Source organism: Rhopilema esculentum, chromosome 16 (assembly GCF_057945365.1).
Source record: "Rhopilema esculentum isolate cy_ngs chromosome 16, ASM5794536v1, whole genome shotgun sequence".
NCBI classification, from domain to species: domain Eukaryota; kingdom Metazoa; phylum Cnidaria; class Scyphozoa; order Rhizostomeae; family Rhizostomatidae; genus Rhopilema; species Rhopilema esculentum.
In genome coordinates, this window is record NC_142830.1 from 11,497,745 (window position 1) to 11,514,695 (window position 16,951).

The 16,951-nt window shown below is 36.2% G+C and overlaps 2 protein-coding genes across 2 annotated transcripts; both read left to right on the top strand.

Moving 5' to 3' along the window:
- The first annotated feature begins 715 nt into the window (after positions 1 to 715).
- On the top strand, positions 716 to 3,810 carry LOC135682877 (diphthine methyltransferase). The gene has a single exon (XM_065197958.2). It carries the CDS (start codon positions 750 to 752, stop codon positions 1,869 to 1,871), a length of 1,122 nt encoding a protein of 373 aa, XP_065054030.2. The 5' UTR covers positions 716 to 749; the 3' UTR covers positions 1,872 to 3,810.
- Positions 3,811 to 4,075: 265 nt separating this feature from the next.
- Positions 4,076 to 12,758, top strand: LOC135682878 (RNA-editing ligase 2, mitochondrial). Its single transcript, XM_065197959.2, has 5 exons — positions 4,076 to 4,593; positions 7,113 to 7,256; positions 8,365 to 8,523; positions 9,381 to 9,533; positions 9,889 to 12,758. The coding sequence occupies exons 1-5, from the start codon at positions 4,275 to 4,277 to the stop codon at positions 10,185 to 10,187; spliced, it is 1,074 nt and encodes a 357-aa protein (XP_065054031.2). The 5' UTR covers positions 4,076 to 4,274; the 3' UTR covers positions 10,188 to 12,758.
- Positions 12,759 to 16,951: the final 4,193 nt, after the last annotated feature.

A 16,951-nucleotide genomic window follows, 5' to 3' on the forward strand; every position in this document is an offset into this window, starting at 1 on the left:
GTCAAGGTAAACTGTTACTTCTTAAGATCCGTTACAATAAACGTCCCAAAGCTGCGATGCCTGTTTTCATTTCGAACAAAAACGTTGGAAACATCCGCAAAAACTGAACATTTTTCGGAAGTAACATCAGGCCAATGGAACTGAAATGAATAAGCAAATAAACTCTTGTCACTCATAAAAAATTAAGTTTCATTATTCATCCTGCAAAATCACAGAGACCAGTGTGCAAAATACTTTACTAGTCTTCTCCTTTGAGTAAATCAAAATCAAATCAAAACCTTTCTTCAGCAACAAATCAATTAATTACAAAGGAATAAGATATTTTATCATTTTTGGTAACAGTTTTCTGTTAATAGAGATGCACCCAAGGTTCGAAAAGCATCAAATATATTATCTTGACTCTCAAAACGATGAATCTTTGAGAATATTCCTTTGTAGTGTTTGAAATGTAACTCTTTGATTTTGATACAAAAACAGAAACCATCGATTGATTTCCGACAAATTGGCAGTCTAGCATTACAAAGTTCCATATATGAAAGTTCTTTTTAATCTATTATTGCAAAAAGTGGGGGAGGGGGCTAAAGCCCCTGCTAGCCCAATGGCTGTGCGGTATCTTCGGCGAGAGCAGAAAGAAAGCCATTTTGGTAACTTGGTCGAAGAAAGCCTCGATTGCTCGGTGCTCGAAGAAAGGAAACAGCATCAACAATAACAGCAGCAACAACTACAACATCGGGCAGCAAATTTAGAACATGGCAGATCATGTTGGAAAAAGTTGTGACACTATCTACAGTGATGACACGAAATATACTGCCGATTCAGTCGAAAAGAATCCTACAAAAAATGTTTTTGCCTGCGCTACCTACCAGCTAGTACAGAAAGAGAAATCCCTGACTGGTTTGGATGATGGAGACAATCAAACATACAGTGAAAATTCCACCAGAATCGGTTCGATACGACTCTACAACATTGAGCACCACGATGATTCAGAAGAACAAAAGAAGAATGGTAAAAGCGTAGAAAGAACGTGTCATAATGTAAGATTGACTGGAGTTGTTAACTCAAGTGGGATTTTAGACATGAAGTGGTCTGCAAATGGCGATTTTCTCTTCACCGCCAATTCAAACGGTGGCCTTTCAAGGTACTTGTATGATAAAAGTGGTGATCTTTTATTGCAGGAAAGTTTTGTGATTGACGAATCATTAATCTGCATGTCGTTAGATGTGATCGAAAGACGTGATTCTATGCAATCAAATTTGTTATTATCAAGTTTCACATCGGGTATGCTTGCAGTGGTGGATGTTTGTACTTCCACTGTGACTGAAAAGTGGAAAGGACACGATTATGATGCATGGATTGTAGCAAAAGATGTATGGTCTCAAAATGTCATTTACTCAGGAGGGGATGATTCCAAGTTTAAGACCTGGGACATGAGAATGATAGATGTGCCAGTGCATACCTCCAAAGCACATTCAATGGGTGTTTGTAGCATAGAGAGCTCCAAAACGAGAGAACATGTTTTATTGAGTGGCAGTTATGATGAGCATGTGTTAGTATGGGATACAAGAAACAGGAAAATTCCAGTTTGTGATATAGAAACAGGAGGTGGTGTTTGGAGACTCAAATGGCACCCAGAATCTGAAAACATATTTTTAGCAGCATGTATGCATGATGGATTCAAAATTTTTAAAACTTGTGACTTTTCTTCATTTATATCAACACATAGTTACAAAGAGCACCAGTCATTAGCCTATGGGTGTGCCTGGATAACATTCAATGATAATATTGGTGATATAAACAATTCACTAGTTGCTACGTGTAGCTTTTATGACAATCTTTTGAAAGTTTGGAGACCATTAAATTTGGGCAACTAGTAGTCTTAGAATTTTTCCTGAATTTTTTATTAATAATTGCAATTTCTGTATCATTTATAGCATCTTATAGCATCTGTTAAATTGAGAAGGGTAGGTAGTAAATCTTGAAGAAGTAAATCTTGCAAAAGAAATGGAATAATTGAGAGGGCCGTGTAATTTTTATGACAAATTTTGCAAAAACAATTGGAGAAAAAATTTAATAATTGCTTTAAATGATTTCCTATTTCAATATGTTTGATTGAAGTATTGAATCAGACTAATTGAATGCTAATTAGAAATCTTTGCATCGCCTTTGTTTCTTTCAATCTTCCCAGATCCTCAAATTTTATTCGACTGTAGCGACCTGATTTGCTGCATTTGGTTGGATATTTGGTTGACTTTTTGATGTATTCGACTTGTCTGGAGCTGGAGCTCAACTTTTCTTGGATTATTTCTGAAAATTATTGTTTACCAGTCTGGTACTGAGTACTTGATCCAGTTCCAAGGCTGCTACTCATAGTTGCTGGCTTAATGTAATCATTGGGACACTGTCATCTCCAGGCAATACAATCAATAGTTACTTCATATCGGGTTTTGACAATTTTTTGGACATTGTCATGAAAGTACATATCAACTTTATTGATATTTTATGGGGAAATTATACTTTAATTAACCATAAGGTTTTGGACATTCATTTTAAGTTTGCTTGGCTATAAATTGAATGAAGATGACATGATGTCACTATTCATAACGAGGAAGAAGAAGAAAGGATGGCATAGAAAGGGAAAAAGTTACAAAGAATTTTCTGAGTTCCTCAAAAAATCATCAAAAGAACACCAAAGTCCACTAAATCAAAGATTCACTTGATGACCATCAATAAAGTTACACAGTGCCTGGAGTGTAAATAAAAGAGGTTTCACTAAACAATTCTATTCTCCTCAACTTGTCCAAGTTAGCCTGTCTGCCGACTTTACAAATAGAGGGAATTGTTCTATAATTTCCTCTATTTGTAAAGTCTGTATGCAGGCTAGTCCAGGCAGGCTTTTAAGAACAGCACTGTTTCGGTCTTTAGATAGCATCTGTCTCACTGTTGCAGCACTGTCGCAAACTCTCCAGAAATCATTTGTCTAACAGATACCTCAAGACCAAGGCTGACTGCAATTACACAGGGACAATGATATCAGGGGTGCTAAGGGGGCATAGTTTTCCCAAATGTACTAAATAAAGCTATTTGATAAATACATAGGACTTAGCTTCTAACAGTTTTCGCCCCTTTCCTCTGAGATAAAAAAGATTATTCAGCAACTTATTTAAAACGAATCAGCCCTTGTAGTGGTTGTAAAAAGGAACATTATACCCATGGGTGATTTCTAACGCCAGGGGCATGCTGGGGGTGAGATCGCAAAGAAAGTTCAAGAGTTTAGTGAGCCATGGTTGCCGCCGAAGGGGAAAGCTTTTGAATTTTGATGCTTCCAGTTTGCTGGAAAATGCACTTTTTGAAGCACTTTTTCAATAACGCAAGCTTTCTCTTCAGTAAATATCCACAGGTTGAAAGCTACTTGATGGTTTACATTGATTTTCTGTGTCCGTCATTAGTCTTCGGCGCCCCTATAACGTGAAAATTTATTTTGGCGCCCCTGGTATTTGATCGGCAGGGGGGGGGGAATTTCCCCCTTGTCCCCCTTGCCTGCCAGCACGCCAGTGCAAAAAGGGTGCTGTTGCTCATAACTACACCCATATTTTCATAGATGCAAATACAATAGCCAAACTGTATAGGCAATTCTCAGTAACCATGGAAACTTGCAAGATATCATAGTATCAAAACTAGAAAACAATACACGATAAGGCAAACATCGGACATTTCATTATAGCTTTACGATCGTCATGAAAAATCTTTGAGAATAAGCATAGACCATTAAAGGAAAAGAAAAACTTTGAAAAGCAAGATCAATGCAGAATTTGTCTTGACTTTGAAGCCCTCCCCCCCCCCCCCCAAATTCCGTTTATTTTTATTGGAAAGAAAGTCATGCTTGTTACAGTGCGATTACAGTCTCTAGGACTGACATTCTAAAAATCTTCTGTAGCATAGGTAAAATTCTTTTGTTTTTGAAAATATGGCTTTTGTTACAATTATTTACAAGGGCTTCCCCCCCAATGCCCCCCCCCCCCCCACAAAAAAGTTGTGTTGTCTAGGGGAATAAATCATGTACCTGACACCCTGTGTTCCTCGAAGGAGATCGATGATTGCACCACTGGGAGGCAATATTGCCTAAAATAATTCACAGAATAATTGTTGCACCACACTTACACAGACGACGATGACATAAAAGTAGGTTGAAGGAACGACTCTGCATTCTCAGAGCTTGCATCATATTGATGTGGTGAATTCGCCGAAGGAAGGACTACGATACGAAGTAAAGTATCATGGAGTTTGTTGAATACGAGAAGATGTCCCCTACTATGGATAGGTTTCAATCTGACATTGAAATGCTGAAGAAAGAAAAATGGGTAGTATTAGAAAAGGTTCATGGTGCAAATTTTGGTTGCTATACAGATGGAGAAGAATGCAAATTTGCCCGAAGAAGAGATTTCCTCAAAGAGAGCGAAGGTTTTTATAATTATAAGCAGGCTGAGTTCATGAAAGATTTGCAAGAAAAGATGATTGAAATTTACAGACGCGTACAGGCAATGGTTGATGGCAAAGAAATTGCTCAAGTGATAGTTTTTGGGGAAGTTTTTGGTGGTATGTTTTTGCGTTTCAGTAAATGCATCTTGCTCTTGTTATCTCAATGTTACCACTTTGTGGGGGGCTCCACAGGGTTCTGTTCTTGGTCCCCTCCTTTTCTTAATTTCCATTAATGACTTACTTCTCTCATCCTCAAAACTAGCCTTCTACTTAATTGCTGATGATACTAATATCTTTTGTGAATGTGAAGTCTTGATGGGCTTCAAAGTGTGGTTAATAAGGAACTAAAAAAAGTGATTTTAATGTCCCCTCAACATTATTCATCTGAAACTGCCAGTATCACAATTGGAAAGTTCACTATCCAATAATCTGTTATGTAAAATTTCTAGGTGTTTTTCTTGATCAAAAAAATTGGCTAGAACTTTTTGTTTATTTTTCAAAGTGAGACATTTCTTACCCATCAGTATTTTAGCCTGTCTCTACAAATCTGTATTTTCACCCTTTCTGCAGTTTGGCATTTTAGTTTGGGGTCTTATATATGAATCAATCCAGTGTTCTTGTCACTTTTGTATATGACTGTGTAAATAAGATCTCCCCTGGTTATTAATAATATCTTTGATTTAGTTCATTCTGTACATCATGATGGCACACATCAAGCTACTCAAAATGATGTTTTTCTAGCACAAAGAAATACTGCTCAATATGATCTTAGATTAGTCTGTTACTTTGAAACTAGATGCTAGAATAGCATTCCCATTGATATAAATAATTTACCCTCTGCTTTTAGCTTTCGTCCAAAACTCAAAGCTTTCCTTTTGAAAGTAGTTTCCAAAGTTGATCTTAGGATAATTGATACCAAAAGGTCACAATCGACACTAGACATCATCTCAGGGGCGGCTGGGAGTAGAAAAGTATTGGTATTAGCCTCTGAAGTTAAGACAGAAGAAGGTCCCCACGCAAGGTCCTGAAACTATTTAACAGGGGGGGAGCTTATATGTTTTTATTTAAGAAGATGGGCAAAATGACCTTTTCGATATGATGGTTTAAAATAGCTTTTGGCAATACCATATCTTACAAAATTATTTGAAGGCACTGGCCCCTGTTGTCTCCCCCCAGACACTAATGACCCTTTGGTAAAGTAGTTCATCCTACTAGTTTTGAGTGAAGGATGGGTCCTACGAAATACCAATGAATTATGGCTGCGGCAAACTACTCGAGCAAAATCGTATTTTGATACAGCGGTTTGCTGCCCAGTAATGGAGCCGCAAGGTATTAGCCCATTAATTCTAATACCATGAGGCTTTTGGCCTGCTAATGAGATTCTATTACAATAAAGCGAGCAATTTACTTTAGAGTAATGCAGCACAAAAACGTAAGATGTATCATTTGATTTGAGAAACCGAGAGAAATAATGTGAGAATGTTGCCTGTGACTCTACAGTCATAAAGAATCAAAGTTTCATACAAAACAGCTTTTGCAACTGCCTTTAGCTCAAACAAATTATTTCATGACTATTGCTCTTTATATTCAGTGTCTAAATTTTGCCAATCAAATTATCCATCCAAAGGCATTGCTAGCAAAAGTACAGCTTCATTTTGTAAATTCATAGAGTTAATTTCCAGAAATATTTTTTCTATAAGCTGAGGCCTTAGAATAAAGCTGGGGCTCTGTCCACCGTCCCTTCCACTGACAGTGGCCCTCATAGTATTAGAAATGAAAAACTAATACCTTACTGCTGCTCACCCATTCTTCTATCATGGCTCAACAAGATAAATTTACCACAACATATCATGCAGACCACAACAGACAAAGGAATTTCGGGGCAGTTGTATTAGTTTTTGGAGGCTAATATCATGGCCAGGGCTGCTGATTACAGCATGGATTATACTATTCAAAGATTTAAATGAGGATTAGGAAAGTTTATATTCAATGAACAGAAAAGCAAATATAGCTTGGCTATATGAATAGAGCTGGTCCCATCGATAAAATTGTTGTGAAAAAGTGGCAGCGTACGAAAAGCAAAATAAATTTCCTGCAATCTCAGAGACCCAAAGTCGCCTTCCATTAAAAATAAAATGGTATTAGACTAATACCTTTAATACCACCCCACGCCGCCCCTGCATCATTTACTCAATGTTAGAAATCAAATTTACATGAAATACTATTGAAATATGGAGTGCTCTCTCCTTGATTAGTTTGACTCCTGAGAGAGCTCCTCCTTAAGAAATTCCCTCCACACAATTTAACTCATTTTGTTTGTTTCCCTGAATGTATATGGTAATAATTTCACTTGCCGATGTATGATTTTTCTGTAACACAGTCTGATTTTCTTGTGGCTTAGCTATTTATTTGTTGAATAATTTGGATAAATTGTTTGTAGTGGAATTTAAAAAACTGAAACTAAAACTGTTTAAAATTGCTAGGTCATGTGCTATCCTTCAAATGATTTTAGTTTTTTTCAATTCTTTCAGAGCTTTTGAAAAGGCCCAGATATTCAGATTGAAAAGTGCAGTTCTTATCTTGTAGAACCCGTTTTAATATTCTGTAGTTGCTGAATACAATATTTTCAATTTAAGGAAAGTATGATCATCAAGATGTCCCAAAACAAAAGAAAATGAAGCCAGTACAAGCTGAAATCCAATATTCTCCAGATATTAGACTCTACTGTTATGACATTGCTTACATAAAAAAACTTGACAATGGAGAGGCAGCTGGGCCAGGTTTGAGTCTTTTAGTGTTATTATCACAAACTGATCTGAAAAATATTTAAAATATCTCAGTAGAAACACCTGGGGATTAGCTTGACACAGCAACCCTTCCAACTGCACATCAAATTTGCATGTGACCATTTGGATGAAAGCTTTTTATGTAAACTATAACACAAACAAGACCAAGGAGGATATTGCAACTTCAAAAGCTTGAACATTTCCACTGACAAAGCTTTAGAGCAGTAAAACCAATTAATGAGACTCAGAAATACCCTTCCCTGTTTTAACTTGGCATCCAGTGAGTGTTCACTGTATGTGCACCAATGTAAGAGGGTAAGCAAATTGAAGAATTGACAGGCTTGCACAAACAGACAAAATTTGGAAAAGTGAATGCTAGCTGATTAGCTGGTGGTCCCAATCTTACCATTTTTCATTTAATCAACAACTTACACGTTTTGAATTGTATCATTTCTTGTCAATCATTTAAGTGGGCCAAAGCAAACCAAGAGTTGATATTAATTACAAGATGGTGCAGCATTTAGTTTTCTGGGCAATAGATCTAAGAGTCTTGGGTTTGAGTCTCTGACCTGTCCAAACTCTCACCCAGGAAAAGGGGAGTCTCCAGCTCTCTGTAATTCTTGGTGAAGAAATCACAAGGTGTTGTGTGAGCACAGCTTCTCAGTGCCCTACCATTACCTTTGGATGCTAGGTAGAATCAAATGCAAATTTAAAGCTTTAAAACTTTCACAGGCCAAATTGAATTTGGTTGCCTGCCAGGGTTTGTCAATTCCCTTCTTTACAATCTATCTGTTTCTTTCATGAAAACAGTTTGGAATCATGTCATGTGTAAACTTTAAAAGAATTATACTCACATTTAAGAATGAAACCTGTTATTCTCCATGGAGTTGTTCTAATTGCTGGTTTTAAATCATTTTAATTGTCCTAGATCCTAACTGTGACATTTTCGCTAACTGTGACATCTTCATTAACTGTGACATGTTAAAACTTTCAAAGGCATTTTCATGTTTTTGAGATCAGATTGTGTTAGAAAGTTGTAGGTTGCTTGCTAGAGAAGTTGTATTTAGCAGTGAATGTAGTTAATGGACTTTTTTCTTTGTAGAATTCTTAGACTTCACAGATGTCATGCAAATATTTGATGATCTCAGCATTTTTTATGGGAAACCACTTTTTGTTGGCAAGATGAATGAAGCATTGAATTACTCACTAGTTTTTGACTCAACATTGCCTGGCTTGATTGGACTACCACCACTACCGAAAGGCAAGTTTTTGATGTTGTAGATGTTTGATGTAGAATGTGAAAATGGTTGTATGAAAAGTTGTATCATTTTCTATGAGTTTGACCTTGTGTCATCTTAAATGCACATTTACTCATTAGCAGTTTGAAGTGCATCAGGGAAACACCAAATTATAAGTATGATATATTAAAAGCACAGACCTTGAAAAGAGGGTTTTTTAAATATATGCAAGCTTGTGGTAATATGTTCAGTTTGATAAATAGAGACAACTTAGCAACATTAGATTGACAGGAATAAACATTTTGCTACTCAGATTTTCACACTTCACTTAACAATGATCAGGCATTTAGCTGATATTTGTTAAAATGATAATATCAAGTTGAAGTTCTGAAAACTGGTTTTCATATTTGGTTGCTTTACTTTATATGATAATTGCAGAGACATTTATCACCATATTGATAAGTGGTTTATCACCTTGTTTGCAGTAAATTCTCCTTTTGTGTCTAGGGGGAACTTTTTAGGTTTCTGTACATTCTTATGCTGGCAGACATTGTTCTGTAGACATTTTTAATATGTTACACTATATTTTAGCTAACTTCAAGTAACAACAAAATTTCTGGTTTAGTGAGCATGAAACTTTCACTAAAAAATTAGCTAAATGTTTTTCAATTATTTTGTATATTGTTACTTATAAAGGCAAGCTATCTCAAAAACATATCAAGGGTAACAAGTCCTTTGAAAGTAAACAGATTTATGTGAATTTTCCTTTTTTGGTTTTTAAAAGCTTAAGGTCTTCACCCCTTAATAATAGGGTCTTCACCAAGCAGCTTAAAGTAGAATCTGTCTTTGTCTATTAACCAATCTCTGTCATCGTTTTTAGGCTCAAATAGGGCAGAAGGTATAGTCATCAAACCCATGAAGAATATTGTAGTTGAAACAGCATTTGGTGAAAAAGAGCGAGTGATCCTTAAAATAAAGGGTCCTGAGTTTGATGAAACAAGAAATCAGAAAGGGACTAAGAAAAAGGGTACAGGTAAGATTCAGAGAATAGTACCTAAAATGTTTTGTATATGTTTATCACAATTTTGTAATAATTCCTTTTTTGTAACTATTCAACATGCATACCCACTGCTCTAATTTTATGCACAAATTTTTTTTGGGGGGTTTGCAGTTTTTGATACAAAAAATAAAATTTCCAAGAAAAATATTTTGGTTTCAGTTTAATACAGAACAGATATTGAATGCATAGAAAAAATGGAAAATTTGCGAAGTGCCATATTGAAAAAAGTAATGATGCTCCTTAGCAGTGGATATTTTTCTCTAAGTTCTTCTAGTGGATATAGACTAAAAGCATTTCGTCACAAATATCATTGTTCTATATTATTTAGTTGTAGATAATTCAGTCAGACCAGACAAAGCTTTTATTCCACTTATGCTGCGTTATGTGACTGATAATCGTATGGTCAGTGCTGTTAGCAAAATAGGGCCACCTGAAAGTGATGATTTAAAGAAAGCTGTTGAGGAGGAATTCATGGAGGATGTTTTTACTGACATGTTGGAAGATGAAAAGAACAATACCCTTTGGGAATCATGCGATGACAAGCAAAAGGAGGTTGTGAAGAAGTGCCTGAAAGGAAAAACCGCTGCTCTTCTAAAGAAGTATATTGAAAAAATGGGGATATCTTGAGAATTATCTTGGATGTTTGTATCTAGTATAAATATGATTTAATCTAACTATGAACTTGAAATATCTGATATTTCATTAAATCTTCAAATCTGGACTGATTTTATATGTAATTTTTATTTATTGACTTGGTAATGTATAAATATAATGAGTATCTTTAATTTATTAATGGCTTGGAATAAGATTTGGAATAAGATGTTTCATTGAACGTTGTAAACAGATCTAATTAAAGGCATAATTTATAATTCTGATTATTTCATAATTACCAACTACCTTACATGTAGTAGGTTTAAATGCTAATTTTTTTCCAATCTGTAACAGTTACTGCACATGCACACATGTAGGTTTGTTTTATTTGCATAAGCATGAAGGGGAAGAGAGGAAATAGATCACATTTTTATTATGTGCAGGGATGTATGAAGAATTTATAACTTGGGAGCAAAACGTTTGAAAAGCATTTGCCATGATCACAAGTCATCAAGACGTTCTGGTCAAATGGGCAATGTGACAGTGATGTGTTCCTCAGGTCCAATTTCTTAGACTATGTGACAGGTTTGACACAGAGTATTATCTACAGAATGAGACATTATTTGTCACTCGTAACGACACAGGAAATGGGTACCAATCCCGGGACTTTACCCTTTTTCCATCAGTACGCTGTTTTGAAAATGCAAAGAACATCAGCCCCTGGTTAACCCTTTTTTTTAATTTTCTATAGATGCTCAAAAATTACAATTTTTACAGTGAATTGAAGATAAAGGATAAAATACTTTCGCTATATTGTCCCATAGGTGTTTCCTTTGGCTAATATGGTGTAGTTTTATGTTTCTTTTAGGATGAATCAATTTTTAAACTAATTTATTGGATATTTTTATATTGTAGAAATTGTATCGTTAAAATTTCGTGTAACGAATTCAACCGAATGTCGAATAAATACTCCCATTGTTTTTGCAAATCTTTTTCACTGTTACTATAATCATATTACTGTTTTCACTTAAATTTAGGGGGTTGGGCTCGAAAACCGTTTCGGTTCCTCCCAACATCCTAGGCAATGTTATTGGTAAAATTTTAATTATTGTTAAATTGTTGATTGTCTTTATCAACACTTTATTGACTTTTAATGTTGTGAAATGATTGCTGAATATTAAAGGAATTTTGAATTTGAACTCTTAAATCCCACTGTTTCCATTAATATATATATATTAAATAGGTCTGTATGTCCATTTAAAATGCCTCAACTCCTTATGTATTAGATGAAATGATATGTATAAAGACAATATCTAGTTTTCAATCTCTCCTTTGGCTTGTTCCATGAGAAAGAGCTCAGATATAAGGGCCCTTAGGAAACTGAAAAGCATGCAAATCGCTGTAGCCAAAATAACGTGGACAGGTAACTGGTCACTAAGTCACTGACACAAGTCGCTTGCGTTTTTGACATATTCATACGTCATTTTTCATTGTTCACAACAATTTTTAACGTATTTGTTGTTCCTCTTTTATTCATTGTCTCTTCTCAAAGTATTTGTTTATCTTGTGTTTTTTCCATTTTTTCTCATTAAGTTAATTCATTTTTTTCAAAGAACTCCTGAAGCATGCCCAAGTTTTACCCACCGTCGATTCACGATTCAAATCATCAATTAGGGTGATAGTCCGATTAAAATCACTACTTTAAAACTATTGGTCGTTCACTGTTATTTGAGAAGTCAATGAAGAAGTACTAAAAGATTGGAAGAAAGAGAACATTACATCAGCTTTTAAGAAAGAAAAGAAGAAAATGCAAGGTGATGTTAAAATAGCGTTATGTGCAAGGTGATGGAGAAAATAATTCCTGAGCAAGGTATCAAGACTTATGAGTAAATTTTAATATGGGTAAGGCTTTGACAGATACTTTAATTTCATTCTCATGTCAAGAATATTTAAAGTAAACGAAACCAATTATGTGTAAATGGCTTTGAAAAAAGCAAACATTTTACAACATACTTAAAGCTTTTTCGTCTGACACTCCTCAGAGCATAAAACGTCAGAATAGGTTCCGAAAAACATGTTTGAAAAATATATACCCAGTTGTGGATCGAAATAGGCCAATCAGAAAAACGCAAGCACAAGACCGGTATAGTTGACCAATCAGTGCCGCGAGCCTAAAGAAAAATTACCAATGGAGTCCAAGAGAGAAAACGAACTCCTTTTGTCTACACAATGGCGGCTTTTTCGTTTTTATGTAGATTGACTCCAAAACTGCTAGATGGAAGGACGACCGGGCTCTGCCAATTATCCGAAACATGTCGTCATTATAGAGTTTTGCACAATCTGGGTTGTCTAAAAGATGTTGACCAATGGCAGAATCACTTGTTTTAACAGTGTTTCTAGACCTACAAGATCGAGGAGGCTGTTCTCTTTGAGGGGCAGTTTTGTTTCGTATGTTGGAAGGAACATGCTGTTTTATCCTATCCCCCAATCTTTGGGTTGTGCGCCCTACGTAGCCAGAATCACACTGGCACGTAAATTCATAAATGACGGAACTTTTTTGTTTGGTAGGGACGCAATCCTTTTGAATGGATGGAAAGGCTCTCCTAGTGCTGTAAACAATCCGAGGATTGACAGCAAAGAAACAATTGGTTATGGCTTGCCTAATCTGACTCTCGAAGAAGAAGTATCCCAGAGGAAGTATTCATTGAACTGATGGAAACTGCAACACGTTCAGTTGAATTCAGTTTTAACAATGAAATGTACCAACAAAAGGATGGTGTCGCTATGGGTAGCCCTCTGGGACCTGCCTTGGCCAATATCTTTGTTGGCTTTCATGAAGAGCTTTTGTTCGACTACGACCAAAAGCCAGGTGTCTATTTTCGGTATGTGGATGACACATGTACCATTTTCAAAACAGAGGCTGAGTGTGATATTTTTCTAAAACACCTAAATAGCCTACACCCAGCCCTCCTGTTTACGTTTGAAAAGGAAGAAAATGATTCCTTACCATTTTTAGATGTTTTGGTCGAAAAGTCTAACACTGGATTTCTTACCAGTGTATATCGCAAGCCTACTTTTACCGGTCAGTACATACGCTGGAATTAATTTTGCCCAAAACAACGCAAAGTCAACCTTGTCAAAACATTAGTACATAGGGCACTTATGATCTGCTCGAAATCTAAACTGCACGCTGAACTGGAAAAACTCAAAACGATCTTCTTGGACAACGGCTATCCTGAAGACGTCATTTTATTTTATACTAAGGAGAAGATCGCAAGTTTTTCGGCTGTTCAAAAGTTTGGTCCGCAAAAGTGCCCAGTTTATTTGAAACTACCATGGATTGGTAACACTTCCTTGCGATTCGAGAGTCAGATTAGGCAAGCCATAACCAATTGTTTCTTTGCTGTCAATCCTCGGATTGTTTACAGCACTAGGAGAGCCCTTCCATCCATTCAAAAGGATTGCGTCCCTACCAAACAAAAAAGTTCCGTCATTTATGAATTTACGTGCCAGTGTGATTCTGGCTACGTAGGGCGCACAACCCAAAGATTGGGGGATAGGATAAAACAGCATGTTCCTTCCAACATACGAAACAAAACTGCCCCTCAAAGAGAACAGCCTCCTCGATCTTGTAGGTCTAGAAACACTGTTAAAACAAGTGATTCTGCCATTGGTCAACATCTTTTAGACAACCCAGATTGTGCAAAACTCTATAATGACGACATGTTTCGGATAATTGGCAGAGCCCGGTCGTCCTTCCATCTAGCAGTTTTGGAGTCAATCTACATAAAAACGAAAAAGCCGCCATTGTGTAGACAAAAGGAGTTCGTTTTCTCTCTTGGACTCCATTGGTAATTTTTCTTTAGGCTCGCGGCACTGATTGGTCAACTATACCGGTCTTGTGCTTGCGTTTTTCTGATTGGCCTATTTCGATCCACAACTGGGTATATATTTTTCAAACATGTTTTTCGGAACCTATTCTGACGTTTTATGCTCTGAGGAGTGTCAGACGAAAAAGCTTTAAGTATGTTGTAAAATGTTTGCTTTTTTCAAAGCCATTTTCAAATTCTGTACCGCAAAAAAATTGTTCACAATTATGTGTAATTATAAGATGATCTTCTTTTAAGTACACAAATGAAGATATGTTTTTATCAGTTTGGTGATGTCTATTCCTGAAAGTGAAAAATCGAAATAATGAATTTTCAACATGGCACGTCAAGGAATCGAAGGCCTTAAGATTTAGATTATAATGAGCTTTTAAGACAACTCTAGCTGCCACATCTTCTGAACAGAAAACTACGTCATGTCCTTATGCCTGCAAATACATGCATGACTTTTTCAACACTGAAAACCTGTCTCATATTGAGGAAGCAAATGTAACTTGTGGCCATATTGTTGAAGAGCACTCATGAAAAGATAAAATGAAGATATATTTCAGTTTGTGGATCAATACAGGGGCAGATCCAAAGTAAATTTGAAGGAGGGACAGTAAGTAGTGGGGGCGCTGAAAAAGTTTCAGATTTTGGTGATGACCCTTACTACTTATAGAAGGCTCTTTATTCACTTTGAAGGAAATTTTAACATTAATTGCTGTATACTTTAAGGTAATCCTTGAAGTAAATTAACCTTCAAATCTCAAAAATCTTTGTCGCCTGATTCTCATTCTTCGAAAGGGGTGCACAATTTCCAAAAAAGGGCGCCAGACTTGCTTCAAATCGGCCAAGGAGGGGCAAATGCGCCCCTAGTTGCCCCCCTCTTGAATCCGCCACTGGATCAATATGGAATGGGTATGTATTTAGCAATTACCATGTAGCTATTAAATTTGAACACACTGAATTTATTCAATAACGAGCTAGACCATTTATTTCAAGAAAAGAAAGGTTCATGTGGCAACGATCAATGTGTTCAAAAGTTTGAAATACAAACAATTATTCTAGCTTGTATATGATCATTAGTGGAATTGTTTTTTCCAGGGACATACTGTTTTTTTTCTCAGAACATTTTCAGAGCTTATCGTGCCTTCTTATAATAATTTCTGCACATGAATGGTCTATCGATTCCATCGATTAAAGTCAGTTTCGGATGAGTTGCACCACAGAGCTATGACATGCTCTTGCCGTACAAGAAATAGTGTCTGTTATGGTAACAACATGGCTGTGAAATTTGTTGAAAATGCGGGCGAGTTTCCTCTATACCTAATTACGAAACAAATCTGTTTCTGTTCCAGAAAACTAAGCCTGTTTTGCCTGATTTAGTATAATCGCATTTTTGCGGCTTATCGAACAACGCATTCAGCCAATTAATATTTCATTTCAATAAATTTTTAATAATGAGCAGTAAGATATTTCTCGTTCTTCGCAAATCCTAGTCTTGGTCGCCATCACAAGGATCAAACAAACAGCAACATGCACGATTGTGAACGGGCGGGTATACGGGGGCTGGATGAATGTTAAGAACTTGTGCAAGTATTCGTTCGTTGCAGCTGCCTAGATAATCCTTGATATTCTTCACTACCCTGGGTACCAGTCTCTGCTTGGCATTCTGTTTACGTGCTCGAAAATCTGTGGCCGTGGTACCCAGAGTAATTCTTCGCATGCAATTGTTTAAATTCGCAAAGGGTTGATGAACAAATTCCCAAGTCATATTATGACATCATACTAGAAGATTCAGACCTGTTTTCTTTCCTTTTCTTTTACTGGTCCATTTAACTTAAGTTCTTGTTTTTTACCCCCTCTAAACTATCAAGGTAGATTTAGAAAAATCTTGATTCATTCTTTTTCTAAAACCATTTATTATCACTGGCTAAGTACAAAATACTAGGAATCAATTCAGGATAGCCTTTGCTACACGGTATCAATTCAACTAGGGATCTTCTCTTTTAGTAACCAGCAATCGATATAGGCTGTTTACTGTGTTACATTTTCGGAATAGTTTGAATTGTCATTTCAATTTATAACATTATTACTTTTTTCGATTTCTGTATCAGCAAAATCATACTGCAAAGAAAGTGACATCAAGCACTGTTTTGGTAGACAAAAAGCCCTTCAAAGCGTGCTTAAGATGGAGTTCTTGGCTGACCATATAAGCTTCTTATTGACTCTGATCCACCGGTTTGTTGAAGATATTTTTAATGAGTTGATTCATGTGATCTTCATGACTAGCACGCGGTAAACTGGCAGTTTTAAGAGATTCTAAAACAACATGGCTAAAGAACAGAACGAATCATGCCATCTTGCCCTTTGATTAGTTGTATATGCTGAGCCTATACACACACACACACACACACACACACACACACACACACACACACACACACAATATATATATATGTATGTATATGCGTCCAGGGACCACAAAAGTTCCAGCTGGGGGGTCTTAGACCCTGCCATAAAATTTTAGAAATGTACTTAAAGGAACACAAGGATCTTCCTTTTGGCTTTTAGCATGTTTAGCTCCCCCCCCTATAAGCTTTTAAATTCTTCGATCAAAGCATGTTTGAAGCATGACTGTTCACTCAGCATCAACAAATAAATAAAGTTTGCCAAGGTTAAATATGGGGGGGGGGGGCCGGAAATTATAGTTTTCCTATGAGCACTTTTTGAAGTCTTCTTTAAGTATCGGCTTTTAAGACAACTATAGAAACCAAAAATAAATTAAATGTGAAAAAAATTCTTTATACATATACTCATTTTTACTCATTTTTTTATAAGAAAGAAAGGCGGATGTTGAGTACTCACGTTTCTTAATGTTCTGGAAATTTAAATACTCATTGTTTCGCAAGTGTTTCTTAAATGACAGTT

What these genes read in the sequence shown, in the direction of transcription:
- LOC135682877 (XM_065197958.2), top strand. Translation starts at nt 750, where the DNA reads ATGGCAGATCATGTTGGAAAAAGTTGTGACACTATCTACAGTGATGAC.
- LOC135682878 (XM_065197959.2), top strand. Translation starts at nt 4,275, where the DNA reads ATGGAGTTTGTTGAATACGAGAAGATGTCCCCTACTATGGATAGGTTT. An exon ending in ACTACCACCACTACCGAAAG is followed by an intron (nt 8,524 to 9,380) that starts GCAAGTTTTTGA and finishes CATCGTTTTTAG; the next exon opens with GCTCAAATAGGGCAGAAGGT. An exon ending in GACTAAGAAAAAGGGTACAG is followed by an intron (nt 9,534 to 9,888) that starts GTAAGATTCAGA and finishes TATATTATTTAG; the next exon opens with TTGTAGATAATTCAGTCAGA.